We start from the raw sequence: 26,428 nt of genomic DNA on the forward strand, positions 1-26,428 counted from the left end.
GAACAATCAATCACATGAATCTCTGGGGATAAAAATTACAGACAAAGCAAAGACGAAATGGCAAAAACCCTGGAGTAGGTACATGTTGAAGACATACAGAAGCCAGAAGACAAGTGTGGCTGGAGCCTTCGGGAAGAGGTGAGGGTACATAGGTAGGCTGGGGCCCATCTATGTAAAAAGGCCATTGTGGAATGGTTCTATTTGAACTTGAAGGAAGCCACTGGAAGCTTTTCAGTAGGGAAGCCAGATTTGAAATGATCTTATCTGTATTTCCACATTTTAAAAATATTCTACGGGAAACAATATGGAGAAACAAGGGCTGGGAACTTTGTCTCTTCCACTTCAAAGCTGAGTGGTTTGGGGCAAGTTACTTAACCTCTTGTAAGTTTTAGCTTCCCCTTTCTATGGATTCCATCAGTTCCAGTATGCTGTCTATGTTTATCTGTATTATGTGGCTTTGAATGTTTTCAGGTTGGACCCATATTCAACTTTATCACTCCAGAACCTGCACAGTCAAGGACAACTGGGTGGTGTAGTCTCTGTAGATAAGCTCTGTAAATAATTACCAATTTACAGGCAGGCTTAGGGAAACCTGCTCTGAGTTGGTTTTCTCCAAATCTCATTGGAGTTCATGGCAGTGAAACTAGCATCTGCAGTATAGCAATATAACTTTACTATATGACTGCATGTGAGCAAAGGCATTAATGGCTGCATGCTAATAATCCTGTTCGGCCTTTTCCTTCTAGCATACCGAACAATTCTGCAGTGTGGATAACGGAGCATGTAGTTTCTTAGAATGCTATATGAGCCTTAAGCTTATTGGAGATGCTGAACTTTGTGCCTGATCAGGCAAAGCAGTCTTTCTTCACCTCTTTTGGGACTCCATGAGAACTGGTTACTGCCTTGTAATCCTATCTCAGTGTGTTCCTTGCATAGATTGCTGTCTTTGGATTCCTCTGAATGACTGGTGTGCCTTCCTGGGGCCATGTTTGTGTGCCTTCCTTGTTCCCTCATTTGCAAAAATTGCCATCCCTCTGACAAAAAACTCCCAGGTTCCACCAGCTACTCTCCTAATCTAGTGAAGATGACATTTTCGTGGTAAAACATCCCCCCACACACCCATGGATTAGTGGCACCAGCATCTTTATGATCACACATACCTTTGTCTATATCTATGTATCTATGTAAACAGATGTGTGTTCAAGCTCTGGCTTTGCTACATTCTTATTTATTTATTTATTTTTTAATTTTAATTCCAGTATAGTTAACATACAGTGTTAGTTTCACATGTACAATATAGTGATTCAACAATTCCATATATCACCCAGTGCTCATCACAAGTGCACTCCTTAATCTGCATCACCTTAATCTCCATCTCCCATCTACCCCCCCCACCCCGCCCGATAACCATCAGTTTGTTCTCTATAGTTAAGAGTCTGTTTCTTGGTTTGTCTCTCTCTCTCTTTTTTCCCCTTCGTCTTTCTCTGACTGACTTATCTGAACTCCAATATGCTATATTGCGTAGCATTATACTCTCTTGCTCCATCCATGTCATTGCAAATGGCAAGGTTTCATTCTTTTTTTTTTAATTTTTAATGTTTATTTATTTTTTGAGAGAGAGAGACAGAACATGAGCAGGGTAGAGGCAAAGAGAGAGGAAATCACAGAATCCGAAGCAGGCTCCAGGCTCTGAGCTGTCAGCACAGAGCCTGATATGGGGCCACGAGATCATGACCTGAGCTGACATCGAAGGCTTAACTGACTGAGCCACCCAGGTGTGCCCCTTTTTCATTCTTTTTTTATGGCTGAATAATATTGCCTTGTATATATATATATATATATATATATATATATACACATATACATACATACCACATTTCCTTTATCCATTCATCAATCCATGGACACTTGGGCTGCTTCCATAATTTGGCTCTTATAAATAATACTCCTATAAACATAGGGGTGTATTTATCCCTTTGAATTAGTGTTTTGTATTTTGGGGGTAACTACCCAGGAGTGTGATTACTGGATTGTAGGATAGTTCTATTTTTAACTTTTTGAGGAACCTCCATACTCTTTTCCAGTTAACTTCACCAGTTTGCATTCCTATCAAAACAGTGCATGAGGGTTCCTTTTCCTCCACATCCTCACCAACACTTTTTCTTTCTTGTATTTGTTACTTTTCCTATTATGGCCAGTATCAAGTGATAACTCATTATAGTTTTAATGTGCATTTCCTTAATGATAAATGATATTGAGCAATTTTCATCTGTAGGTCTTCTTTGGAGAAATGTCTTTTCCTGTCTTCTGCCCACTTTTTTAAAGTTTATTTATTTGTTTTGAAAGAGAGAGAGAGAGAGAGAGAGAGAGAGTCAGGAAGGGGCAGAGAGTGAGGGAGAGAGAGAATCCCAAGCAGTCTCTGTGGTATCAGCACAGAGCCCAACTCGGGGCTAGATCTCACAAACCATGAGATCATGACCTGAGCTGAAATCCAGTCAGAAGCTTAACTGAATGTACCACCCAGGCACCCCAGCTTCTGCCCATTTTTAACTGGATTATTATTTTGGGGGGTGGCTTTACTACATTCTATGCGCACTAACTGCACCTTTTATGAAACCTAGTTTTATCTAAAATGTAGGCTCTTGTCAAGATATCCAGTAGTAATTACTATTCATTAAATGATGGAAGTTGTTGTAATTATGATGATTAATAACCTTTCAAAATCATCTTCTTTTATTTCCTTCAGTAACCTTACGAATTTTGTAGAAGGACCACAATCCCTCATATAATAATAATGGCTAACATTTGTGACAAATTATGCCAGGCATTATAAGATTTTATACTAGCTGATTTAGTTATAACAACATTCCAATAAGACCTGTAGAAGACTGTATTCTCCAAAAGTGGCCCAAGCCATATCTCCCATCCCACATGCATTTCCTTCAACATGACTTTGAAGTCTTTCCATTGAAAGATGGGGTCTACAAGAACTCTACTTAAATTTGGACAGTCTTATGGAAATGATGCCATGTGATTTTTGAAGTTAGGTCACAATAGACAATACAGTTTCTGCTTGGTATCCCTGGGGCTCCCACTTTCAGAACCTATCCAAGCGATTCCTTGGCAAGACCCACATGGATAAAAACCAACAGCCAACACAAGCTCATCAGACATTTGAGTGAACATTCTTGGAAGTGGATCTTCTGACCTCAGTCAAGCCATCCTAACTTGAAGCTATGGAAACAAAGAAAAAGCAGTCTCCTCCAAGTTTTGGCCAAATGACTGATTCATGAAAAAAATAAATTATTATTATTGTTTTAAATCACAGAGGTTTGGGGCACTCTATTTTAAAACAACAGGTAACTTATTCAGTACTATTACATCCAGATTAGAAATTAGAACACTGACACAGAGAGAGGTTAATTAATTACTAGATCGCAGAACCAGTATCTAGTGAAATACCTAGCAAAATAGATTTTCTGTTTCCAGAGTTGTGGAACTTTTTACATCTCCTTTCCCGCCTCCTACCTTTACTGCACCTTCAATTTTTATGTTGCTGTTGTAGTCTTTATGTTTTCATTTTTTGCATGAATGATAAAGAGACTTCATTCTTCTAGGTTTCTTCGTGAAAGCTGAGCAAAGCAGAAATGGGTCGGAGAAGGGCTAGCCATGGCACCATTAAAACGTGAAAGCCAAGCCCACCTACTTACTCTGTGGAAACTTTGGTGGGTTGTCATTGACATCAGTCAGTGTGATCGTCACTTTGGTTGTCCCTGAGAGTCCACCCATGTGTCCACCCATGTCCTTGGCCTGGATCACCACGTGGTACTCCTCCTTCGCTTCCCTGTCCATGTTGGGGAGGGCTGTTCTGATGATACCTGGATCCATGAGTGGGAAACACCACACGTATTCATTGGTAACAACATTAAAACATAAAAAGTTCTAGGCACAGGGGAAGCAGAGAGGAATAAAAAAGCTCCTGCCCTCGCAGAAGAGTCACTTTGACATGATAATTAGAATGACAAGTAGCCATACCTGGAGCACCATATAGTGGTCTTTCTCAGCAAATTGTCATAATTATTCGTATAGCATCATAATCATATATGCTTTATATGTTGCATTGTAAACACAAGTAATAAGCTCATTATTCTCAGGCATAACATATCAAGATCCTAAAGGCTGAAATATTTGAGGGCCCATTGCATGGATACCCATGACTAAACCCCAACTTTTGAATTACCAGTGGAATCTTTTGAACGTCTATCCCAGCATTCAACTCTTGGAAATGTTTTTATGATCTATATTAGGTTAAATGTAGGTGGCATATATTCCAAGCAATACATTAAAATGTAATTATTAAATTTTAAAGGAGTAAGCCAAACAAGTTAAAAACACACACAATGCATACACAAACATTGTTGTACTATCACCCGTCACTGACCACAGGGGTAAATTAATGATTGAATTCTACATGATCCCTGGAGATTAGCACATAATTTGTATGAAAACCATGCTCGCTTAAATCTCTTGGGAACATGTGCAAGCTTTTCCTCTCTGTAGATATAGTAACATTTATACTGGAAATATAAAGAAAGCACCCTTGTCCCTCTCTTAGTCTGTATTTCCCAACAGCACCCTTGAACTCACTGAGTCTTGTTTTCCTTATCTGTTAAATACTTTGGTATGTTCAAAGTGGTGGTTCCTAACCATGAGTCCTTGAGAAGAAATAAGGTTGTAATTGGAGTTCCTCCATCAGGTTTTAACATCTCAAAAATCTAGATGAAATCCCACATTTATCCTTGGTTAATGTGGAAAGGCAAATGCCTTCTATGAAATCATAGCCACACAGCCCCATAGACTATGTTCTGAAGCAAAGTGGCTACAAATAGATAATTACGTAGGTCAGTGGAAGTGATATCTAGTAAATGGTCAACTTATCTGATTGGCAGACCCTGTGTACACATATTAATATATGTCTGTATTTCATACAATTTAGCTATAATAACAGATGTGGATTATTTGCAAATGTCTTTCAAATATACAGGAAAAGGCAGCCGTTTGGAAGGTGATATTATAGAATGGAACTTTCACAGTATTTCAGTGTTTATTCTAATGGAAGGACCCTAGAATAAAGTTTGGTGTAAATGAAGTGGACCATTGTGGTTTTGGTGGCTACATGTTTTCACTTTTTGGGTTTGCTGTTTGTTTTCTGTAAGAACTGTGAAGTCTTCTTTTTGGGTGACACCAATTGGGAATCTGTAAGTGCAGTGGAGGGAATGTGCCACGTCCCAAACACACCTGAGCATTATTTTTTTTTTAACATTTATTTATTTTTTGAGAGACAGGGAGAGAGTGTGAGCAGGGGTGGGGCAGAGAGGGAGGGAGACACACAATCCAAAGCAGGCTCCATCCAGGCTCCGAGCTGTTGGCACAGAGCTTGACGTGGGGCTCGAACTCAGGAGCTGTGAGATCATGACCTGAGCCAAAGTCAGACGCTTAACTGACTGAGCCACCCATATGCCCCTTAAAATCATATATTAAAATTCAACTTAAGTTACATGTTCAACTTAAATGCATGTTTCTCAAGAATTTATCTTGATGGCCTGCCTGGGTGTCTCAGTTGGTTAACCATCTGGCTTCAGCTCAGGTCATGATCTTGCAGTTTGTGGGTTCAGGCCCCGCATAGGGCTCTGTGCTGACAGCTCAGAGCCTGGAGCCTGCTTTTGATTCTGTGTCTCCCTCTCTCTCTGCCCCCACCCACCCCCGCTCACGCTCTTTCTTTCTCTCAAAAATAAACAAACATTAACAACACAAAAAATGTAAGATATGATTTTAAGATAAAAGTTGTATTTTAAGATTATATTTATTATTGTGACATGGTGACATAGAGGCAGAAACAATAATAAATAAGGTTCATTGGATGCTAACCATATCCAGGCACATGCAGGCACAGTGTCTAATCCTCTCAATAATCCTGTAAGGTGGCCTTTTTTTTTTTTCCTGTATTTGGGAAAACTAAGACTCAAATAGGTTTACTGAGCAGGCCTGGACTTCTTATTCACAATGTGTCACAGATCCCAACAACACTGCACAGTACCTGTCTGTGCTTCTACTGAAAAGTAGGGTTGTCCTTCTAGGATGCTGTATACTAACTTCGCGCTGTTTCCATAGGTGGGATCATCTGCATCTGAAGCTGTCACCTGGATTACCGATGTCCCTTAAAAATGAAATAAATCCATTAGCAACACCCCTTCAGCTTTTTGAATTATATTCCAGTTTACAAAGTTCCATCTTAACTTTAAAAACGGAGAAAAGCCCCATAATTGTTTAACATGCTCTCAGTTTTCAGGGGTTCAGATGTAAAGTAATCTTCCTTCCTCTGTTCCTCTTCTTCCTTCCCTCTTTCCTTCCTTAAAAAAAAATTCCCATAGCTTAAAAATGAACTTTCTATATTCATAGTACATCGTGCTCTGCTTAGTAGTTAAAATAACAATATGAATATTAATGCAAAAACATTCTAAGACCCATGCAACTGAAATGTTCAGTATATCCAATAATTAAATAACAATCTTCCCAAAGAGTAAAATAAAAGATAATTAGTGATGAATTGCTTTTTGTGTAAGGACAGAGTATGTAGCCTTCCATCTGTAGCAGCGCAATAAATACGTCATTTTATTGTTGCTTTGCATGTAATAAAATAGCTTCTAATACTGCATTTTAATGAATTTATGGCTGTAAATATTGTACAGAATGTTGTTCCCTGATGACATGAGAATTGCATCTTCCCACCTCTAACGGGTCTGGTAGTTATTTAATAGAAACCACCCTTAAGACATCTGTGGGTCTGAAGGAAAGGAAACCAGGGAAATGAAGGAAGACAGGATTCCGTTTCTCCTAGAAAAGCCTCTGTTCTTTGGTGGTCACCAGGATTTCAGGGCACAAAGCACTGAACTAAAGAATGGGGGGAGATGCCTGGGAAGGGAAACGGCAATTAGAGCCTCCCTGCACCAGGTACTTTCGGGGCACGTTCCTTGTGTTCCACCAGCATCCATCCCCTCTGCTCCTCATTTTGACAGCAATTGTATTTTGAGAAACTGGGTGTGAGAGGTAGGAATTTTACAATCCTATTTTGCAAAGTCGATTATTGCCAGAGTCATTAGCCTAACCCCCATCGAGCAACCAACCAAACCCAGGGTCTTTCCTTGACATTTCCAGCAGAGGGGCAAGGTCCTGGGTGGGAGGTGAGGGAGCCCGTTGACACAGCTTCTGACGACCCTTTAATTTACAACTGTCAGTGATTTTTACATGGTATAAAAGGAAATCTTGCTTTTTTTTCTCATTACATTTCTGTAACTCATTATTTCGTGCAAACAACTTTTCTCAAGCTCTTCCCATAGGACCAGGCACTATTCTAGGCAGTGGACATTTATGAAGGAGAATAGGCCTAGCCTGCATCATTGTGACTGAGCTAGGGAAAGTATTACATTGTTGTGCTTCATTTGTTTCTAGAACTGCACTCAGTCCGTTATGACTCTTTTGTATTTTACTTAACCCTCGTCACAGTTTACATTATCCTCACTTTACAGATGACAAAATGAGAACTATGTGACAGTTCACCTGGCTCGTCAGGGCCACCGCCATCTGGCTCGTCAGGGCCACTGCCATAAACAGCAGCCCGGTACTGTGACACCAGGTTCGACTCTCAGAAGCCGTGATGGAAAGCCTGGGTGTTAGTCCCAAGCATCAAGGAGCTCCCAGAGGTGAGAACAATGTGAATTCTCTGGAGTGTTCTTTTTGATGGCAGGCTTTGCCTTCTGGCTCAGTTGCTCATGCTACAGTCCCCTATTTAATGATTTAGTTTCTGTTGGATTTTTCTCATTAAAATCCCTAGGCAATTACCAAGAAACTAAGGGACCGGTCACGGCCAGGGGAGACAGGCAAGAAGTGACTCAGCCCCACCTTCATAAAGTATGAGAAAAGCCCAACTTTATCTGGAGGAGGGAAAAAAAGGGGGGGGTGCTTAAAAAAATCCACATCCCAGGTTCTACATGCAAAGTGGAAAGAGCTTAGGGCCCTAGGGTACTTTCTGCATCTAACTGTTTTGAACAGGTTGTTTCCCATTCTTGGTGCTTGGTTTTCTCATCTGTAAAATGGGCAGTTTGGCCCTGATGATTCTTAAGTTCATTTGCGCTCTAAAATCTCTGATTCATATAATCAGACTCATTCCCTGACCAGAACAGCCATGATCACTGTCTGAAAGACAACCCCTTCTTAATATGAGGCATATTTCTCAAAAGACCACAAATGAATGCATTCTATAAAGCCAGACAAAAGTTGTTGCCAGGAAAAGGTGGCTTGTTGAAGAAATCCTTGAGAGAAGTATCCTTTGACAATGGAGAGTGTCTTCAGGCATGATGGAAGGACATATCCGCTTCTAAGTTATCCTAACAGATGGTGGCATAGTGTCCTGATTAAGTGTGTATTCTGGAGCCACTTAATAGCTCAGATGACTTTCGATAAATTAGTCATCCTGTTCCTGGCTTGGGCTTTCCATCTGCAAAGTATGTCAAATAGGACCTACCTCACTACAAAAATGGATTATCACAAAAAAATAAATGCAATAATGTCATGTAAGTCAATTAGTATGATGTCTACATGCAACAAATATTACGATTACTGTTCCTCATTAGACATCAGCGCACACTAGTGACTGAACTGCATTGCCTCTAATCCTGCAAGACTAGAAACTATGACTCCATTTTACAGAAGGGGACACTAAGGCGAAAATGGACAGAGCTGGATCCAAGTTGCATAGCTAATGAGCGCCAGAACCAGGATTGCCTGCCGCCCGTCAGGTTCTTGCCATTCTGCCACGCTTCTTGTGTTTTCGAAGACTAGATATTAAATTCTCAGATCTATTTTAAATATTTGAAACTTCAACTACACAAATGACACTTTTTTTGGTCGTATGCCGTTGAAGATGTGGTATAAATTCTGCTCCTTGATTTGGGAGAATATGGGCAGCAGCCCCCCACCCCACCCCCAACAGGGACACGAGGCCCGTAGATGGAGCAGGTCTCCCCTCGTGTACACACCCACGTTGGACCTCTCAGGCACGTTGGCATGATAGGTCTCATGCAGGAACTCGGGCGGGTTGTCATTAATGTCCTGGACCTTGACGATGAACTCCGACGGTGGCTCCAGCGGCCGGTTGGTGTCCCTGTCCACCGCCTGTGCCATGAGCGTGTACTGGGCTCTCTCTTCCCGGTCCAATGTCTTGGTGGCATGAATGTTCCCTGATTTGTCATCAATCACAAAAATGGTTCCGGCTCCTTCACCTGAGAGAATGTATTTAATGTTCCCATCACCAGAGTCAATATCGGAATGAAGCTAGGAAAAGAGAAACCAAGATTTGTAATTCCATGAGGGATGCCGTGGGGAAACAGAGTCTCATTCATACACCGTTTGCCACAGCACGCTGTCCACCCACACCCACACAGACGCCCACACACACACATACACCATTGAGAGGGAGATGCTCTGCCCCCATTTTACAAATGAAGAAATGGAATCTTAGAGAAGACAATTGCCTTGGCCAAAGTCACACCGCTGGGGGAGGTGAAGCCAGCATTCAGACCTGAATCCTGAGTTTTTTAAATTCTATGAGTCATACTTTCCCTCACAAATATACACACATACAAAATATACGTACATATTCACACGGGTATGCACACAAGCAAAATATACACACATATGCACATATATTAAGTTATTTTGAAAGAAACATAGATGACATAAAAATATAAAAAACAAACATTTATGCCATAAGTAAGTCTTCTCAGTTCTGATTCCCACCCCTTCAGTTTCTCTGCTCAGACACAACAGTTGTTACCAGTTTCCTGTGAATCTAAGATACGGTTTATGCATATGCTAGAATATCTGTACAGATACATAAATGCCCTCACTTGTTTTTATGCAATAAAGTGCCATAGTGCACAAATAGCACTCTGCACCTCTGTTTTCCTATAACAGTAAATTCAGGTGACCTTTCGGACTGCTACATCCACTGGATGCATGCTATCATCTCATGTTAGCTGTCTTCTTCCAAAGGACACTGAGGTTGTTTCTAGGCTTTCGTTACGATAAGCAATTCATCGATCAGACCTTTCCATAAGACACTCTGTGAGGGACATGAGGGTCTGGCGATGTGGCCTGTCAGGAAGAAGCTCTCATTCTGATCATAGGCATAAGGTGAGTAGGACGGGTTGATAAATATGAAGCTTCTTAGACTATTGAGAGAACCTTACATATGTTCAGGTGTTCCCCCTCCTTTGACAGAGCCCAGAGAAATGACAGTACTTGCCTAACCCCACACTTCACAGGGCCAGGGCATCGTCCAGTTCCCCTGACTACCCATCCTGTGCCTGGACTCTGCCCTGTGTTTCATAACATGGGACTCACCCAAAGACCACGTCTGATTTTCCTGTAGCAATGAATTCCTTACCTTCCCTTGATGTCATCTCAATGTCTGAAGCTTTCATCATAATTTAAGTACCTCTGCCCTCATTATGCCCTTTGTGAGAAGAGAGAAGCATTGCTTTTGCCATTCTTGTAGGCTTCAAGGCTAGCCAAGTGGCTAAAAAGCCCTTGGTTCTGCCTACTATGTGAGAAAACCCAGTATACACCAAAAAGCTTTATTCAAATGGCATTGATAATAATATTGATTGATTAGCAATGACATTTTCATACTGATATTATTAGTAATGTCATTTAAATATTATTGTTAACACCAATTTGATTATTGTTAGGAAACCAAAGCCTGGGGAACTTGTTCAGAATCACAAAGCAAGATAGAACACAGTGCTTTAAAGATGTTTGTATTGGTTTCAGTTTCCCAGAAAGTATCTAATTGATTTGCAGCACCTCAGTGAAACACCAAATATTTCGGCTCAGGGGGTACCTGTAGGTACAAATCAGGAAGACCATTTTGATTTTAGTTCACAGTGTTTCTCAGGAAAATTTGAAAAAATATACCTGTCTTCAGAACTTGTTATTCATAACAAGCTACGTGTTGTCATGAAATGATGGTTAATACATTTCTCATGAATAAGGCAGTTTGTGAGTAAAATATGAAGCTATTTTGTGGCTTCTAAAGGATGAACAGAATTGCTCTGATCTTCATACAATTTCCACAGTGAGGGCGGGATCCCTGCCGCCATGCGGCTGGCTTTCTCCCCAACCCCCCAAACAGTTTGCATTTGTTCCTTTTCTCTGCCTGAGACCTGGCAAAAGTTAGGGGCTCAGTCTTGTGAATGAAAAACAAGGAAATAAATGCTTATTTTAATGGGAGTGGCTAGAAGGGAAGTTTCTCTGGGCTTTCATGAATTCCACGTGAGCTTGGCAAGTTTCTTATGAATTAAACAGATTCTAGTTCATGATCAACCAAATCACTGCAAAAGTGTAAACTTACAGCACTCCTTATCTTTCTCTACTTTGTTTTCGGATTTGAAAGTTAGATATAAATTCCTTCTTTTTCTCTCTCCCACAAAGATGACCTGTACAACTGACAACACTATTTATTAGGTTCTACACAAAAAGCAGTTTGGGAAACCATTCCTTCCTATCAGGGGACCCAGTTGCTGAGGCATACACAGCCAATTCCTAATGCCAAAGACTGCTGGCTTCCCCCTCTGCAGGGCACAGCACGACACAGACTGTGCTTCCTGTAAGAAATCTGAAAGTCCATCGCTTGCCAAATTCTACTTTTTCAGAGCATCATAAAGCACTCAACCTTGAATGCTGTCAAATCAAAGGTCATCTAGTCTATTCCCTCTATTCATGGGGAACTATATATATAGATATCAATATCTATATCTATATCATCTATATCTTTATCTAATCTATATCATCTATATCTATATCTATCTATAGTTATATATATATAGTTATATATATATATTTGTATATATATATATATATATATATATATATATATATATATATATATCTCCACATTATCTCAAAAGGAAGATCCATAGGATCCAGCCCCCCTTTTTTTTTCTTCTTCCCCTCTCCAATCGGACATCTCACACTCAATCTCAGGTACCAGGATTTCAAAGCCCATTCACTGCTTCCTCTTCTCCATGTTTTGTCCTATGATCCCTTTTAGTGGGCTTGCCAACTGCTTGTTCCACAGAGATAAGGAAATGGCTCTCCAGGTCCTGTCTCTCCTACAATCTTCCACCCTAACGAACACACCATTCTCCACTGAGAAAGTCCTTAAGGCAAAGGTTCTATATTCTCAGAAAAATTTACACACAGCTCTCCATGGTGTTCAAGCTGCACAGCCCCTGCCATGACTGAAGTCTTGTCTTCCTCTCTGGGCACAGAGCCCATCTCCTCACGTAGGGAATTCACATGCCAATCATTTCCCCGGGTTCCCATTTCCCAAGACTACTTCTATTTTGGGTATAATCTTTCCATTTTGGGGTATACATGAATGAAACTCCTTTGGTACATCTCTTTGAAAAGGCACTTCCCCAACCCTGAACATTACTCAGATGCTACTATGAACCTCTTCCAAATAAGTCAATTACATAAATATGGATTACTGCTCTCATGTTAAAGAACAACTGAAATAACTCAATGGAATATACAAGACTCGGAAATTAGCACCCTCCAGATCTACTCTTGTACTTTTCCCCCTTCACTGGATAACTCCTACTCATTCATCTCTCAGGTTACAAGTTATTATCATGTTCTTTATAAAACCTTCCTTCATCCCTCCCAAACATTACCAGGTAAAAGTATCATCACTTCTGTTGAATTTCTTCATTATTTTAGTTTTAGGTGGGTTTTTTTGTTTGTTTGTTTGTTTTTGTTTTTCGTTAGATAAGTTTGCCTTTCTACTAGCCTCTGAACCCTTTGAGGTCAGGGACTATTTTATGCTAGTCTACCGTTTGCTTAGCTCTTTCCCTGAGCATAGTAGGTGTTCATTCTTGTGTAGATGACCACTCATCTCCTTGTAGTTAATGTCACTCTCTTCTCTGAAAGATGGTTGCATGCTTTATCATAAATGATAATGGACAATAATTTTTTTAATGTATTGTGGACTTTCTACTCTTGCACTTTTTTGGAAGGGTTACACAGAGAATGCAGAGTCTGAGTACTGCTAGAACTCAATTCATCCAACCGGGTTTTGCCATCCCTAAGCTGAAGTGGATAAAATCTCATCCATTCTGAAGACACATCCATTTGTCTCATCAGATATTTACAAAGGCTTCCCCAAAACTAGGCTTACTACCAGGATCTCGGGACACAGGACATTGGGCCAGTCCAGTGAGGGAGACTGATGAATAAATAAACATGTGTAATGCAAAAAGGCAAGCTTTCATAAAGAGTGGAGAAGGGCACCAGAGTTGGAGATAGGGTGTAGGCAGGAACATGTCTTTCTTTGGAGAATGGGCCAATAAATGATGGCTAATTAGTAGACTATTGTGCAGCTATTAAAAATGGAGTTCCATGGTATAATATTCAGTGGAAAATGTAAGTGTTCTTAACATGGATGACTATGAATTGAAAAATTAAAAAGTCTGAAAGGCTGTTTATTTTTTTTTTAATGTTTAGTTTTGAGAGAGAGAGGACAGAGCATGAGCAAGGGAGGGACAGAGAGAGAGGAAGACACAGAATCCAAAGCAGGCTCCAGGCTCCGAGCTGTCATCACAGAGCCCGACGTGGGGCTTGAATCCAGAAACAGTGAGATCATGACCTGAGCTGAAGTCGGATGTCCAACCGACCGAGCCACCCAGGCTCCCCAAGAGGCAGGCTTCAGGCTCTGAGCTGTCAGCACATAGCCCGATGTGGGGCTCAAACTCGTGAACCAGGAGATCATGACCTGAGCTGAAGTCAGATGCTTAACCGACTGAGCCACCAGGTGCCCCTGAAAGGCTGTTTAAACATTGATTTTATGGTTTTTACTGAAGCGCCATTAGTGTTTTCCCACCTAGAAATTTTCTTTTTTGGCCATACCCTACTATTGGAACTGTGGCGAGAGAGACAAACGCTGCCTAGCAGCAGCCTTACCCTGCCCACGAGCACGGGGTCAGGCCCGGTGTACTCCTCGATCACGAAGAACTGGTTCCAGACCCAGCCTCTCTTGGAGCGCTGCAGCACCTGCCCCTCCTTGCCCTTCTCGTGGTGCCCGTGGAACGAGGGTCGCAAGTGGCTCCGTCGCTCGGTGGTGAAGGCCTGGCTGTGGCACAGCACGCCCAGGCACACCAGGGCGGCTTGTAAACAGTAGTGCTCCTTCATTTTTGGTTATGTGGTAGGCACAGGAGAATGCGGCTGTCACCCCTTTCACCAACCCTGTGGCGGCCTGGCGGATGGTGGCCTCCCAGACGTGTCAGGCAGACCTCTCTCGGAATGGAATGTCTCTGCTGGCTGAGCACATCACGGTCAGGGCTGCCCACTTCCCCAGTCAGCTTCTGCGGGCAGAGAGAAAGGTCAGATTAGCTGCGGGCTCCATCCCCAATTCATTTCAATCCCATCCCATAAACGCTGGACCACAGGAGCGCTTCCTTCTGGGTAGTGAGGGGGCAGGCTGAGTAAGAAACAGTCCCTGCTCTCTCTTGCAGCTTGTCACATGGCGGGTGGGATAAACACACAAGGAAATCCCTCAAGGTCTTTATGAGGATGAACACGTGTGCTGTGGAATCCAGCTGCCAGGGTCTCAGTGGCAGTTTTGCCACCTACAAACCAGCTCCAGGTTTGGGGTAAACCCCAGCTCTTTGAGCTCTGCTTGCTCATTTATGAAATGGGGATGCTAATCGTACTCACTGCAAGGTTGACACGGGGATTAAATGACTAGTGCCTCTAAATCCCTTAGCACGATGTCTGGTACAAAGCAAGCATTCCATATTTATTTATTATTATTATTGATCACAGTTACGCTAGGGTATGTTTTCATAATGGGGAAACTTGGGGCATTATGGGAGTCCAGGAGAGGAACATCTAATCCATGGGGATTGAGGGTGGAGACGGCAGAGAGTAGAGGCAGTTGTGGGAGACTCCTGGAGTGCAGGCTGGCTGTGCTCCACCCTCAAGTGAGTTACTGTGATCAGAACGGAGTGGATGGGTTGGCCATGCAGGAGAAACAGTGTGACCCAAAGCCCAGAGCTCTTCATAAGCACAGCATGTCCCAACGCTGGTCAGCATGACTGTGTGGTGTAAGGAAGGAGAAAGGCAGCAATGGAACCTGCCAGAGAAAGGAGGTTGGGGCAGATGCCGAGAAACCACTCATGGTCACTGAAACACTTGCCAATTAAATAATCAATCAAGTTCTCATTGGTGGATCGGTGAATGCTACAGAGTCAATTTAATGAACAAGATTTGCTTTTGTTTGATCAAAGGTCTACCCAAGAAGCTGAAGGTCCTTAACCTGGCAGTCTTAAAAAGGATACTTTACAAGCTTTTTCCAACCAGGAGATGCAAAATGCAAGAGCATACCCCACTGACTGATCCAAAGGTCTTGTTCCTGGCACTCAGCAATGGCTCAGCTACTCATGAGTAGAAAGATGAGCCTTCCATCCCTCTTGTGGGTTTCTGACCTATAGTGACTCTGGTCCTTAATTCCTGCCTCGGGTTCCTGGACTGCTTCAGTAGACTTAGTCTTGCTGGTGCTGGAAAGTTAATTATTCCCTATGCAACTCCCCTTGCTTGTTCCCCTCCCTAGCGCCCTGCATTTTCTTCTGGACAATCAACCTCTCCCTTTGGTACACCACCCACACTCCAGCTGAAACCCTAGCTCCCAGAACCAGGCAATCAATCCCCATTACCACACCCACCACTGAAGGAGGTGAATCACTAAAGATTGTTGGACACGGAGGGTAACACACTGATACTGAGGATGACACTTCATTTCAGCACTGGTGGGTCTAAATGACACTGGTGAGCTTGTTGAGCAGTGTCGAAAAAAAATCATTTAATTCTTAGCTATCCAGTATGAATGTAGTGGTAGTAGTGGGGAGGGGGGAAGGGAAGAGAACAGAAAGGAAGCATCCTGAATCTTGGCATAGTGGAATGTACCTAGATTTGAAGATCAGATAGACCTGGATTGGAATACCACTTCTATATCTTATAATATAGAAGGCCTTGGGCATTTCATTCAGGCACTCTGAGGCTCTGGAGTGGTCTTGTCTCGACAATGTTGATGACAAGAATTGCTGCACACATACGGGGCTGCATACAGAGCAGGGCACACACCGGGTCTCTTCCTCTCCTCCTAGAGTGCCACAATCCAAGCCCACAGGTCTTACTCAGTATAAGGAGGTGTTCTTGCCTTACAGATTGAGATGCCCAGAAAAGGATGGTGAGGTGCTTTCTCTAAGAGACAAATTGAGGAATAAGAGTTACATGGGGGATACCACATGGTATCCGTCTGGTCTTAGTAGTCTAGAAAACAAAGGAATTGGTGGAATTCTAATTTGTTGGAGCAGAACATTGTCCCTTATGGTGGTCTTTGACTTTACCAACCCAAGCTTCTCTGCCTCCTTTGTAATATGGGAAAACATATCTAGGTTTTCAGAAGTCCGTCACTGCCCCCAGTACACGGTATGATGTATTCTGTTAGTCTCTTTTCAAGGAATATGGAGTCCAATATTTGTTGTAGACAGACATTTCAGGGTATGCAAAAGGCTGTGTGGAAGAGAGAGAAAGACTGAAAAGGCAGTGTCATCATTTAACAGCTTCATCCTCAGACTTGGGCATATTAATAATACATCAAATGCTGTTTCTTGCAATCCAAACTGACTGTGTGGAAAAAGCACAGATAGGGACCCAGGAGCAGTTAGATCACAAAATGAGTCAATGTGAAGCAATACAAAGATCCTCGGGCTTAAGTCAGGAAGCCAGATATATCGTCAAGGATCTGCCAGCAGCTTGTCATGGGACCTCATCATTCCCGCATTGGTACATTCTCTCTAAAATGAAGCTGTTGGGTGACATTTTCTACAAATGGCTTCCAGTTTCAGATTCATGGTTGGAGCTCCAGTGAGAGATTGTTGGGGATTTCTTCTGATTCATACACCATCTCCTTACTAAACTGGATGCCTCTTCATGGTTGGGATTATACTTTATACATGATTATAGGTCCAGTGCCTGCACTTTCGAAAGCAAACCATTAATAAAAGCTGAATGTATGATTTGAGCCACATACTTCAAGTAAACTTAATACTGCCACCGTAGAATCTTAAGAAGAAGCAAGAGAAAAGACCATATGGTGCAACAAGATCCCTGCCCATTTTACACCATGCCAAGTATTAAGTGTTCATTCACATGGTGATAAATTATTCTTGCATATAAACTGTGAAGTATATTTGAAAGAAAGGGTTTAATTAAAGTTCATATTTCTGCACCTCTTTCTTCTGGCTTCCATTTTGCTGTAAAGCACAATTATTTCTGACACCAGAAGTGTTAAAACTAGATGACAACTTTTTTCCCTTGATAAAAAAAAATTCTAGCTAATGAATTTAAGAGTTTCCACATGACCAATAAACAACAAACCCACTATTGAAAATATGAAATTGTCGATTTTCTTTTCTTGGAAAGAATAGCAAAAACAACTTGCTTTTAAAAGTCACTCATTGGGGCGCCTGGGTGGCGCGGTCCGTTAAGCGTCCAACTTCAGCCAGGTCACGAGCTCGCGGTCCGTGAGTTCGAGCCCCGCGTCGGGCTCTAGGCTGATGGCTCGGAGCCTGGAGCCTGTTTCCGATTCTGTGTCTCCCTCTCTCTCTGCCCCTCCCCTGTTCATGCTCTGTCTCTCTCTGTCCCAAAAATAAATAAAAACGTTGAAAAAAAAATTTAAAAAAAATAAAAGTAACTCATTGACAGGCACCTGGGTGGCTCAGTCGACTTCGTCTCAGGTCATGATCTTGCAGCCCCACGTTGGGCTCTGTGGCAATAGCTCAGAGGCTGGAGCCTGCTTTGGATTCTGTGTCTCCCTCCCTCTCTGCCCCTTCCCCACTCGTGCTCTGTCTCTCTCTGTCTCTCAAAAATAACTAAACATTAAAGAAAATAATAAAAGACATAAAGTAACTCATTGAGGGGCGCCTGGGTGGCTCAGTCAGTTGAGTGTCTGACTTCAGCCCAGGTCAGGATCTCATGCCTCGTGGGTCTGAGCCCCGCATTGGGCTCTCTACTGTCAGCGCAGAGCCCACATAGGATCCTCTGTCTCCCTCTCTCTCTGCCCCTCCCCCGCTTGTGGATGTGTGTCCTCTCTCTCTAAAATAAATAAATATTTTTTAATTAAAATAAGTAAAAGTTACTCATTAAACCCATTATTTCAAAGTGCTTCTTCAATAAGTAAATGTAATATGTAAAAGTTATTTTAATTATTAGCCTCAGGCATGTATAAGATGAATTTTAAGACATAATTTAAAAAATACATATTCATTTTCAGAATGAAAATTCACTCAGTGAAAGCTTTTTCTAGCTATTGTTCTAAAAACTTTACAAATAGTAATTCAACCATTTATTTCTACAACAAACTTCTGAATAGGTACTATGAATATTCTTATTATAAAGGATGAGGAAGCTGGGGCCTGGATAAATGAAGCAATTTGTGCGAGGCTACACTTCTGGGAAAGAGCAGAGCTGGGATTTGAACACATGCCATCTGGCTCTGGCGTCTGTGTTCGTAACCAGTGAACAATACTAACTCCTGCCATTTGTTTGTGTCTGAATTCATAAAGAACTGATGTGGCTCCTGTGATACAGATACTGTAAGCTAGCAGGCACCTGAAGTAAACCAACATTAGAACGTGGTATATACTAATAATATGAATCTGATGAAAATAGTAATAAAAGTTAATATTTGTACCGGATTATTTTCTGGCTAACACTCTTCTAAGTGCTTTCCACGAGTTGAGTCATGAAATTTTCACAATAACCCTACAAAATAGTACTATTGCAAGTCCCATTTTATAGGTAAGCAGTCTGAGGCATAGCAAGATTTAGCAACTTGCCCATGGTTACAGAACCAGTAAGTAGAGGGACTGGGACACGAACCCTACGTATTTGGCTCCAAGGTCTGCATCCTTGTCACCTATAATCCTGTGCCCCATACTGTCCTTCAGAGAAGAAAAGACTGCAGGTCATACATAGACATGCATCCTGATACACACATAATAGTCTTACAACGAGAACAGTTTAAGTTTTGGTGGCACTGGGGGTGACTAAAATACTAAAACCAAACCCAGAAGAGGAAGATAAAGCATTTTATAGCAGTGACCAAAGTGAAGACGAACAGGAAGTAATTACATCAGTCCATCAACAACACAGTACAACCAGGTCCTTAACACATTACACAAAACTTAATCGTTGCTTTTTATTTTTAAATGCTCTGTTTCAGAATTTCTTTTTTTTTTTTCAACTTTTTTTTTTTTTTTAATTTATTTTTGGGACAGAGAGAGACAGAGCATGAACGGGGGAGGGGCAGAGAGAGAGGGAGACACAGAATCGGAAACAGGCTCCAGGCTCTGAGCCATCAGCCCAGAGCCCGACGCGGGGCTCGAACCCACGAACCGCGAGATCGTGACCTGGCTGAAGTCGGACGCTTAACCGACTGCGCCACCCAGGCGCCCCCAGAATTTCTAAGTATATACATTTAAAAAGTGTGTTCAAGGAGATTCATTTTTCTTCTTTAAAGAAACACTTCTAAAATCTAGAAATCTGATTGATATATTCAATGGTAGAGAGTTTGCAGGAATCACACATGAAAATTAATAGGAGGCTGCCCTCCTAAGAAGGTCTTGACATTGGTAATAATCAGGGAAATATATCAGTGTTCTAATTGGTTTTAATAAAGACCCCCAAGGCGATTCTCAAACAATCCTTCCATTAAAGCACTTTTTAGCAGTGTGCCAGGATGTCTAAGCATTGGGGTTCCACTAAAACATATAGGAGGACTTTACTTTATGGTGGGAGCATATTGCTCGGAAGGAAAAATAAATGTTGTTGAAAGTCACAGGAGTAATAACATGACAGGAAAATGGATTTGCAAAACCACCAGCTCTAAGTGGAAGTCTCGCCCCTCTATCTTGAGAGCAGATAGCCCGTCATAAGCTATTGCGCCTTGAGCATAAAACCCTCTTGCTGTGCCTGCTTTTGTCTCCGTAAAAGAAAATGACATATACGGGTGTTTAAGTATATTTGGACTCCTGCTGGAAATTGTTATCGGGTAGAGAAAGAAAGACGGAAGCGCTTAGCAGAAAGCAAGCAGCTTTGGTTTTTCAGCTTTCTCTTCCCCACAGAGCTGGAAGGATCAGACAGGCTGACCTGTTCTTTTCATTTCCAGGGAGCTAATTTACAGTTAAAGACAGGTTATCATTACATTAAGAATATTATCGAGGCCCTCACCAGAACTCAAAACTCCATTCTGCATGTGCAGTGTCCCCTTGCGGGGGAGCTCTGGGGCTCTGCTCTCCACTTCAACAAACACAGCTTTGTAACCAATCGGGTTCTATTATGCAAATTAATTCAAGCATATTTTATTCCCCGTTCAGATCTCATCACTCAGCACTGAGCTGGTCTCTAGTTTCAAATCACAGCACAGGAATTATTCCATGTCTGTGGAACTCACAGAGAATGGCGAGAGGAAATATCGTAAGAACTATCGAATCATATTTCTTCTTCCCTGATTTCTACACTTGGAGGCAAGCATAAGCTTAAGATAATAATCACTTCTGGTCAGGTGCAAAACACACAGCAAAGACTGCGAAAGGGTCATTTGCTCCATGCTTTAATACCAAATTCACATGTCAAAGTATGCAGCAAATAGGGCCCCTTATCCATGACCTAACGTTATCTGGGGCGAGTGGAAATTTTAAAACTGCTGCAATGTTTAATTCTGATCCTCTGCTTCTAGAGAAATAGAGAACCACATGAGTGTCAGCTTTGAAGGTGCAAAGATCGCTTACTGCCTGGTGTTGGGCAGACCTGGGTCCAAATCCTGGTTGCATCACTTACGGGCCCCATAAAATTAGATAATGATAGTAGGGATTATCCTTGACCAGGTGCTTGATTTTCCTAGTGCTGGGCAAGATACTCAGGGCTTGGTACAGACCATTTAATTATATATTTACCACAACTTGTATGTAAGTATCACCCAAATTTTACCCCTAAGGAAAGTCAGGCTCAGAGGGGTTGAGTAAACCCTCAATCACTAGCAAGGCCACAACTGAAATTCAAGTTTACGTGAGAGCAAAACCCATGCTTTGACTTTACCTGACTCCCAAACTCTGGAGATAACTCGTTATCTTAGTATAACGAGACTGCCTGATGCATCTTCAAGGATCATCTTAGCTCCAAAATTGTATTTGATATTGAAAATAATCTGTTACATATGAATTTCATTTATTTTTAAAGTATGTACAATCAGCCTTTGTATTTTCAGGCTTTCATGGCCACAAAGAATCATTGGAATCCAGCTTAAGTTCCCAGACCCCAAACACGTAGAATCATTGTGATTATTTACTTTTATCTCTTCAAATAATTAAGTAAACTTCCATTAATAAGATGATTAAATACACTGTGTGCAATGAAGGACTTATTATTTGTGCTCTACTCAATCCTTAAGACACTCTTTTTCTCACTGTGATATTTTAAAATGTTAATCATTAAGATGAATAAAATACATCAACACATACAGGAAGTCATGTCAGCTGTGACATCTCAGACTGTGAATAAACACTGTATATGAATGTGTGGAAAGAGAAAGATCCTATTTTAATTTTTTTTTTTTTTTTTTTTTTGCATGAGCTAAAATACCTGAGGGAAAATTAGGGCAAAAATGGCAATGATAAACAGATGCTCAACATAATGTAACTTCATTTGTGGAATCAAAGGCCTGTATATAAATTTCCCTTTTGTCTCAGAGCAGTAAATATCTATAAAGCTTTCTTATTTGTCAGTTCCTTCATGCAGCAGTAACGTGTCACAGTGCCAGGCCTGGGTTGGACATGAGGGATCCGTAGACTGCTTATGTGTCTCTGATCTGTAGACAGTACCCGAACAACAGTGAGACAGTCGTCTAAGGAGATGGATAATGGTGTAATGGGATCAGTGCCAACAGGACTTGTGTTCACAAGCACCAAGGAATTGGGAAGCACATGTCTGCTGATGATCATTCCATCATTATTGTCCACTCCATATCATTCCAGTCTTCTAGTGCTTATCCATTCTAGCTTCTTCCAAGTAAACACCTATCTCTACAGCCTCTAACATCTGAAGTCTCCATGCCCATCTTGAGTCATGGCTGATTGAAATGCTTCTAGTTTGGTGATAACCAACCAGTGAGTGGTCTTAAATTGACCACTGATTGTTTTAACCTGTGTAATCTGGCTCAAAAGGACAAGCTGGGTGAATCAGATTCACTTGTGAACTTGAATGAAAGAAAACAGGAACCATGTTTCAGTTAGTAAGAGAACTGAAACAGGAAGGTGATGGGCTGCTGGGGGCGAGGGGGTTGGGACAGATGGACTAGCCTTTGTCTGTGGCCAAAGTTTTGGTGAAATCAAAGTTATGAGAAAGCCAGTTAGTAACCAAATAGAAACAAACATGGTCTCTGGTCCCCACACCATGTAAACGACACAAGCATGGCCCCGTTCTCTGAAAATCTAGCAATTAAGGACTGCTGCTGTCCTTAATAAAACGTTAGGTGGTTCTTCTGATAAAGGGTGAAGTACTGTAGCTGTGGAGATAATCTGTTCCTACATAGAAATGCCTTCTTCATTTCTGAATATCCAAGAAACAGTGGGGCCAGAGGGAGACCTTTACAACAAAAGTCAAGACAATTGTGTTCTGGCAAAGGTTCTGCCACTGAAAAATTGTGTAACCTTACCAAAAAAAATTCTTCTTCATCTGAGACTAACTTTCTCTTTTCCATAAAATAGGAGGCTGGCAATAGCCTATAAAGGTCTTCCATGCCTACTGGGGCCTGTGAGTCTGTGCTGTGCTGAGACACAGCAGCCTTCCCTGGATGGAGGTTTCACCTCTTTTAGAAAGTCTGGGTCCTAGCTGGCAGGACTTCTTCATGCACATCCGCAGGAGGCTGCACTTGCATGAGATAAAAGCAGTGGCATCCTCTGGGACTAGGCAGTGCAGACCCCTGTTAATGTGACTGGCTCTGAGTTCCAGCATTAGGAATCAAAACTTCTCCTGATGGGCAATGGGAGTCCATTAAAAACTCTGATCCAGAGATTGATGGAATCCAAGCTGTCAGAGGTATATGGAAGAAACTGACCATGAGAACCGGGAGTTCTGACACCGTTGTTAAGAGCAGGGGCTCAGGAGTCAGATGGGGTTAGAGGGCTAGAACTCAAGAGTTACTGCTTGTTCACTAGGTGTATGATCCAGCCTCCATGAGTCACCACGCCGCCATTTTGAAAACACGATGATGGATCTCAGTGGGAGAGTTAAAATGAAAGGAGCAAATCTTGTATGAACTTGACATAGCCTGGCCCACTGCAGGTGATCAAGAGGGTAAATTAGGGGGCGCCTGGGTGGCTCAGTTGGTTGAGCGTCCGACTTCGGCTCAGGTCATGATTTCACACTCCGTGAGTTCGAGCCCCGCGTCGGGCTCTGTGCTGACAGCTCAGAGCCTGGAGCCTGCTTCCGATTCTGTGTCTCCCTCTCTCTCTGACCCTCCCCCATTCATGCTCTGTCTCTCTCTGTCTCAAAAATAAATAAACATTAAAAAAAAAAAAAGAGGATAAATTAGGAGTTTTGTTCCTTCAAGAACTCCTAAATACGTAATTTACGACATGGATACAGTGATGTGACATACAATATACATACAACATGCAAGAAGGTGCAAGTCCTACAGAAGGCTCTAAGAGGCTGTCCATTAAGGGGAGATAAACAAAATAATACTTATAACAGAAATTGTTAAATGTAATGATACAAATAAATGAGAGAAATGAGATAAAGAAGACCAGTGTTGTCCAATAGGAATATAATATGAATCACATGTATAATTTTAAATGTTCTATATGCTACTTTTTAAATGTTTATCTCTTTTGAGAGATTGAGAGAATGGCAGTACGAGCAGGAGAGGGGCAGAAAGAGAGGGAGAGAAAGAATACCAAGCAGGCTCCACACTGTCAGGACAGAGTCCAGCCTGGGGCTTGAAGAACACGACCTGAGCCGAAATCAAGAGTTGGATACTTAACCAACTGAGTCACCCAGGTGTCCCTAGATGCTACATTTTAAAAGTTAAAAAAAAATGGGGTCATTAATTTTAACACTGTATTTTATTTAATCCAGTATTCCCCAAATGGTATCATTTCAATACATAAGAAATAGATGATTTATTGAGATATTTTGTACACACCACCCCTGGTTTTTTTGTGGGTTTTTTTTTTCTGTTGTTGTTTGTTTATTTGTTTTTTTGGTCCTAAGTCTTCAAAACCCAGTATGTATTTTAAACTTATGGCACGTCTCTATTTGGGGTAGCCACATTTCAAGAGCTCAGCAGCCTTATGTGGCTAGTGGCCACCCCCTAGGACAGCACAGTAGAGAATTCTAGCATATCTGGAGAGAGAAGGACATGTAGTCAACAGAGACTTCCTGGATTTATTGCAGTGGTTCAGGTGAGAAGTAACAAGACTCCAGATTGGAAATATCAGCCTGGTTAGAGGAAAGGGTACCTTTCTAGAAACATGCTCATGTGGAGGGCCTTAGGAATTGGGCAAACTGAGAAGGCCAGAGGCTGAGGCTATAGTGGAGGTGCTGCTCCTGTCCTCACTAGGGGAGGGGCCAGTTTGGGGAAAAAGAGCATACATTCGGTTTTAAATGTGTTAAACTTATGAAGCCTAGGGACTGATGTTTACATGGGAAGTTTCCGAGTAGTGAAGTTTCCCAGTTCTTCCAATGGTGGGTATTACAATGTTACCATTTGTTTCCAGTCTGGGCATTCTGCTGTATTATTCAATGCTAGACTCTCAGAGCTGAAGGAAACCTCCCTTAGACCTTCCACTCTTAGTCTTCCTTCAGCGGAAAATAGGAAAAGGGAGATACAGAAATACCAGGCCATAGGGGCGCCTGGGTGGCGCAGTCGGTTAAGCGTCCGACTTCAGCCAGGTCACGATCTCGCGGTCCGTGAGTTCGAGCCCCGCGTCAGGCTCTGGGCTGATGGCTCAGAGCCTGGAGCCTGTTTCCGATTCTGTGTCTCCCTCTCTCTCTGCCCCTCGCCCGTTCATGCTCTGTCTCTCTCTGTCCCAAAAATAAATAAACGTTGAAAAAAAAAATTCAGAAATACCAGGCAACTTGTGCAAAAAACAAAACAACAACAACAAAAACAAACTGAACAAAACCTAAAGTCCTCACTGTGGAGGAAAAACAAAAGGGAAAGCACGGAGTGGAAGATAATTTATTCAGCATCTACCTTCCCCTCTTGCCTCCCCCAAACCCAGCTTAAAAGCGTCCTCCCATGCAAACTACTACTTGGAAGCAAACAGTCTGCATTCTATAAGGGTAAAGACGTTCATAAATAAGGACCCAGGAGATCTCTTCAAGGACTGTCAGTGGAGAACAGGAAGAGGGAAAACAGTGTGCATATTATCGCTGGAATCTGCAGGGAAACACTTTCCACAAAGACTGGTTTTGTTTTTTGTTTTTTTTCTTTTTTTCTTTTGAGTATAAACAGTAAGAGGAGGAATTATCCCAAGGTGGTCTTAATAACTGACAAGGGCTTGATGTGGGGTTTTTTTTTTGGAAATAATTACTAAAACAAGGGGAGAGAGTGCCTCAAATCACCACTGCCTGGAGTCTTCAGAATTCTGCAACATCCAGCCTGTGACCCCAATCCACTGTGGTCCACACGCATGGGTCCAGCGTAATCAGCCTCGGAACAGAAGTGCAGAATGCAGAAAGTTAAGCTGCTTCCAATTATCAGAAGCTTGATTCTTACCAGAGTGCGGGTGGGCGTTCTGGAGGTCTCTTTCTAACGTGCCTTCCCAAACCATGCTATCACGCTAAGGGTAGAATAAACTCTGCCACATTTTTTACTGGCTTTTTTTTTTTTTTTTTTTTGGTATCTCTACATATACCACAGAAGGTTTTCTCCCCCCTTATTTTTAGAAAGCAGACACCAACAATGGCCTCATAATGATCTCATTGTAGTTTGAAATAATCCAATCTTTGAAGCCCAATTCTTTCTTTTCAGATGTATTAATGTCATTTATCAAAAGTAATGGGATTTTTTAAAAAGTTAAGCATAAAAGAAAAGTAATGGGATACAGCAAACCAGTCAAGTGCCTTGTACATGTGCAGAGCATTTTCTGAAGCATATGCCTAACACTTTCAGACAGGCAGGACTTTCAAAGGCAACGTTAAGTGTCTTTTGTGGGTCTCAGATAATATGGTTCACTTAATT

The 26,428-nt window shown here is 41.8% G+C and overlaps 1 protein-coding gene across 2 annotated transcripts in view; it reads right to left on the minus strand.

Annotated features, from left to right (window-relative positions):
* LOC121045394 (cadherin-11) overlaps positions 1-26,428 on the minus strand; it is a 153,755-nt gene that overhangs the window by 34,604 nt on the left and 92,723 nt on the right. For both annotated transcript variants that reach the window (XM_040498200.1, XM_040498201.1), the window contains 4 exons: positions 14,083-14,483; positions 9,096-9,390; positions 6,098-6,217; positions 3,711-3,878 (listed from right to left, as the gene is read on the minus strand). In XM_040498200.1, coding sequence (XP_040354134.1) covers positions 3,711-3,878; positions 6,098-6,217; positions 9,096-9,390; positions 14,083-14,310 — 811 coding nt within the window. In that variant the 5' untranslated portion in view covers positions 14,311-14,483. The remainder of the gene's footprint in view (positions 1-3,710; positions 3,879-6,097; positions 6,218-9,095; positions 9,391-14,082; positions 14,484-26,428) is intronic.

The sequence above is a fragment of the Herpailurus yagouaroundi genome, unplaced genomic scaffold (assembly GCF_014898765.1).
Source record: "Herpailurus yagouaroundi ecotype Mexico unplaced genomic scaffold, PumYag 190, whole genome shotgun sequence".
Lineage (NCBI taxonomy): Eukaryota > Metazoa > Chordata > Mammalia > Carnivora > Felidae > Herpailurus > Herpailurus yagouaroundi.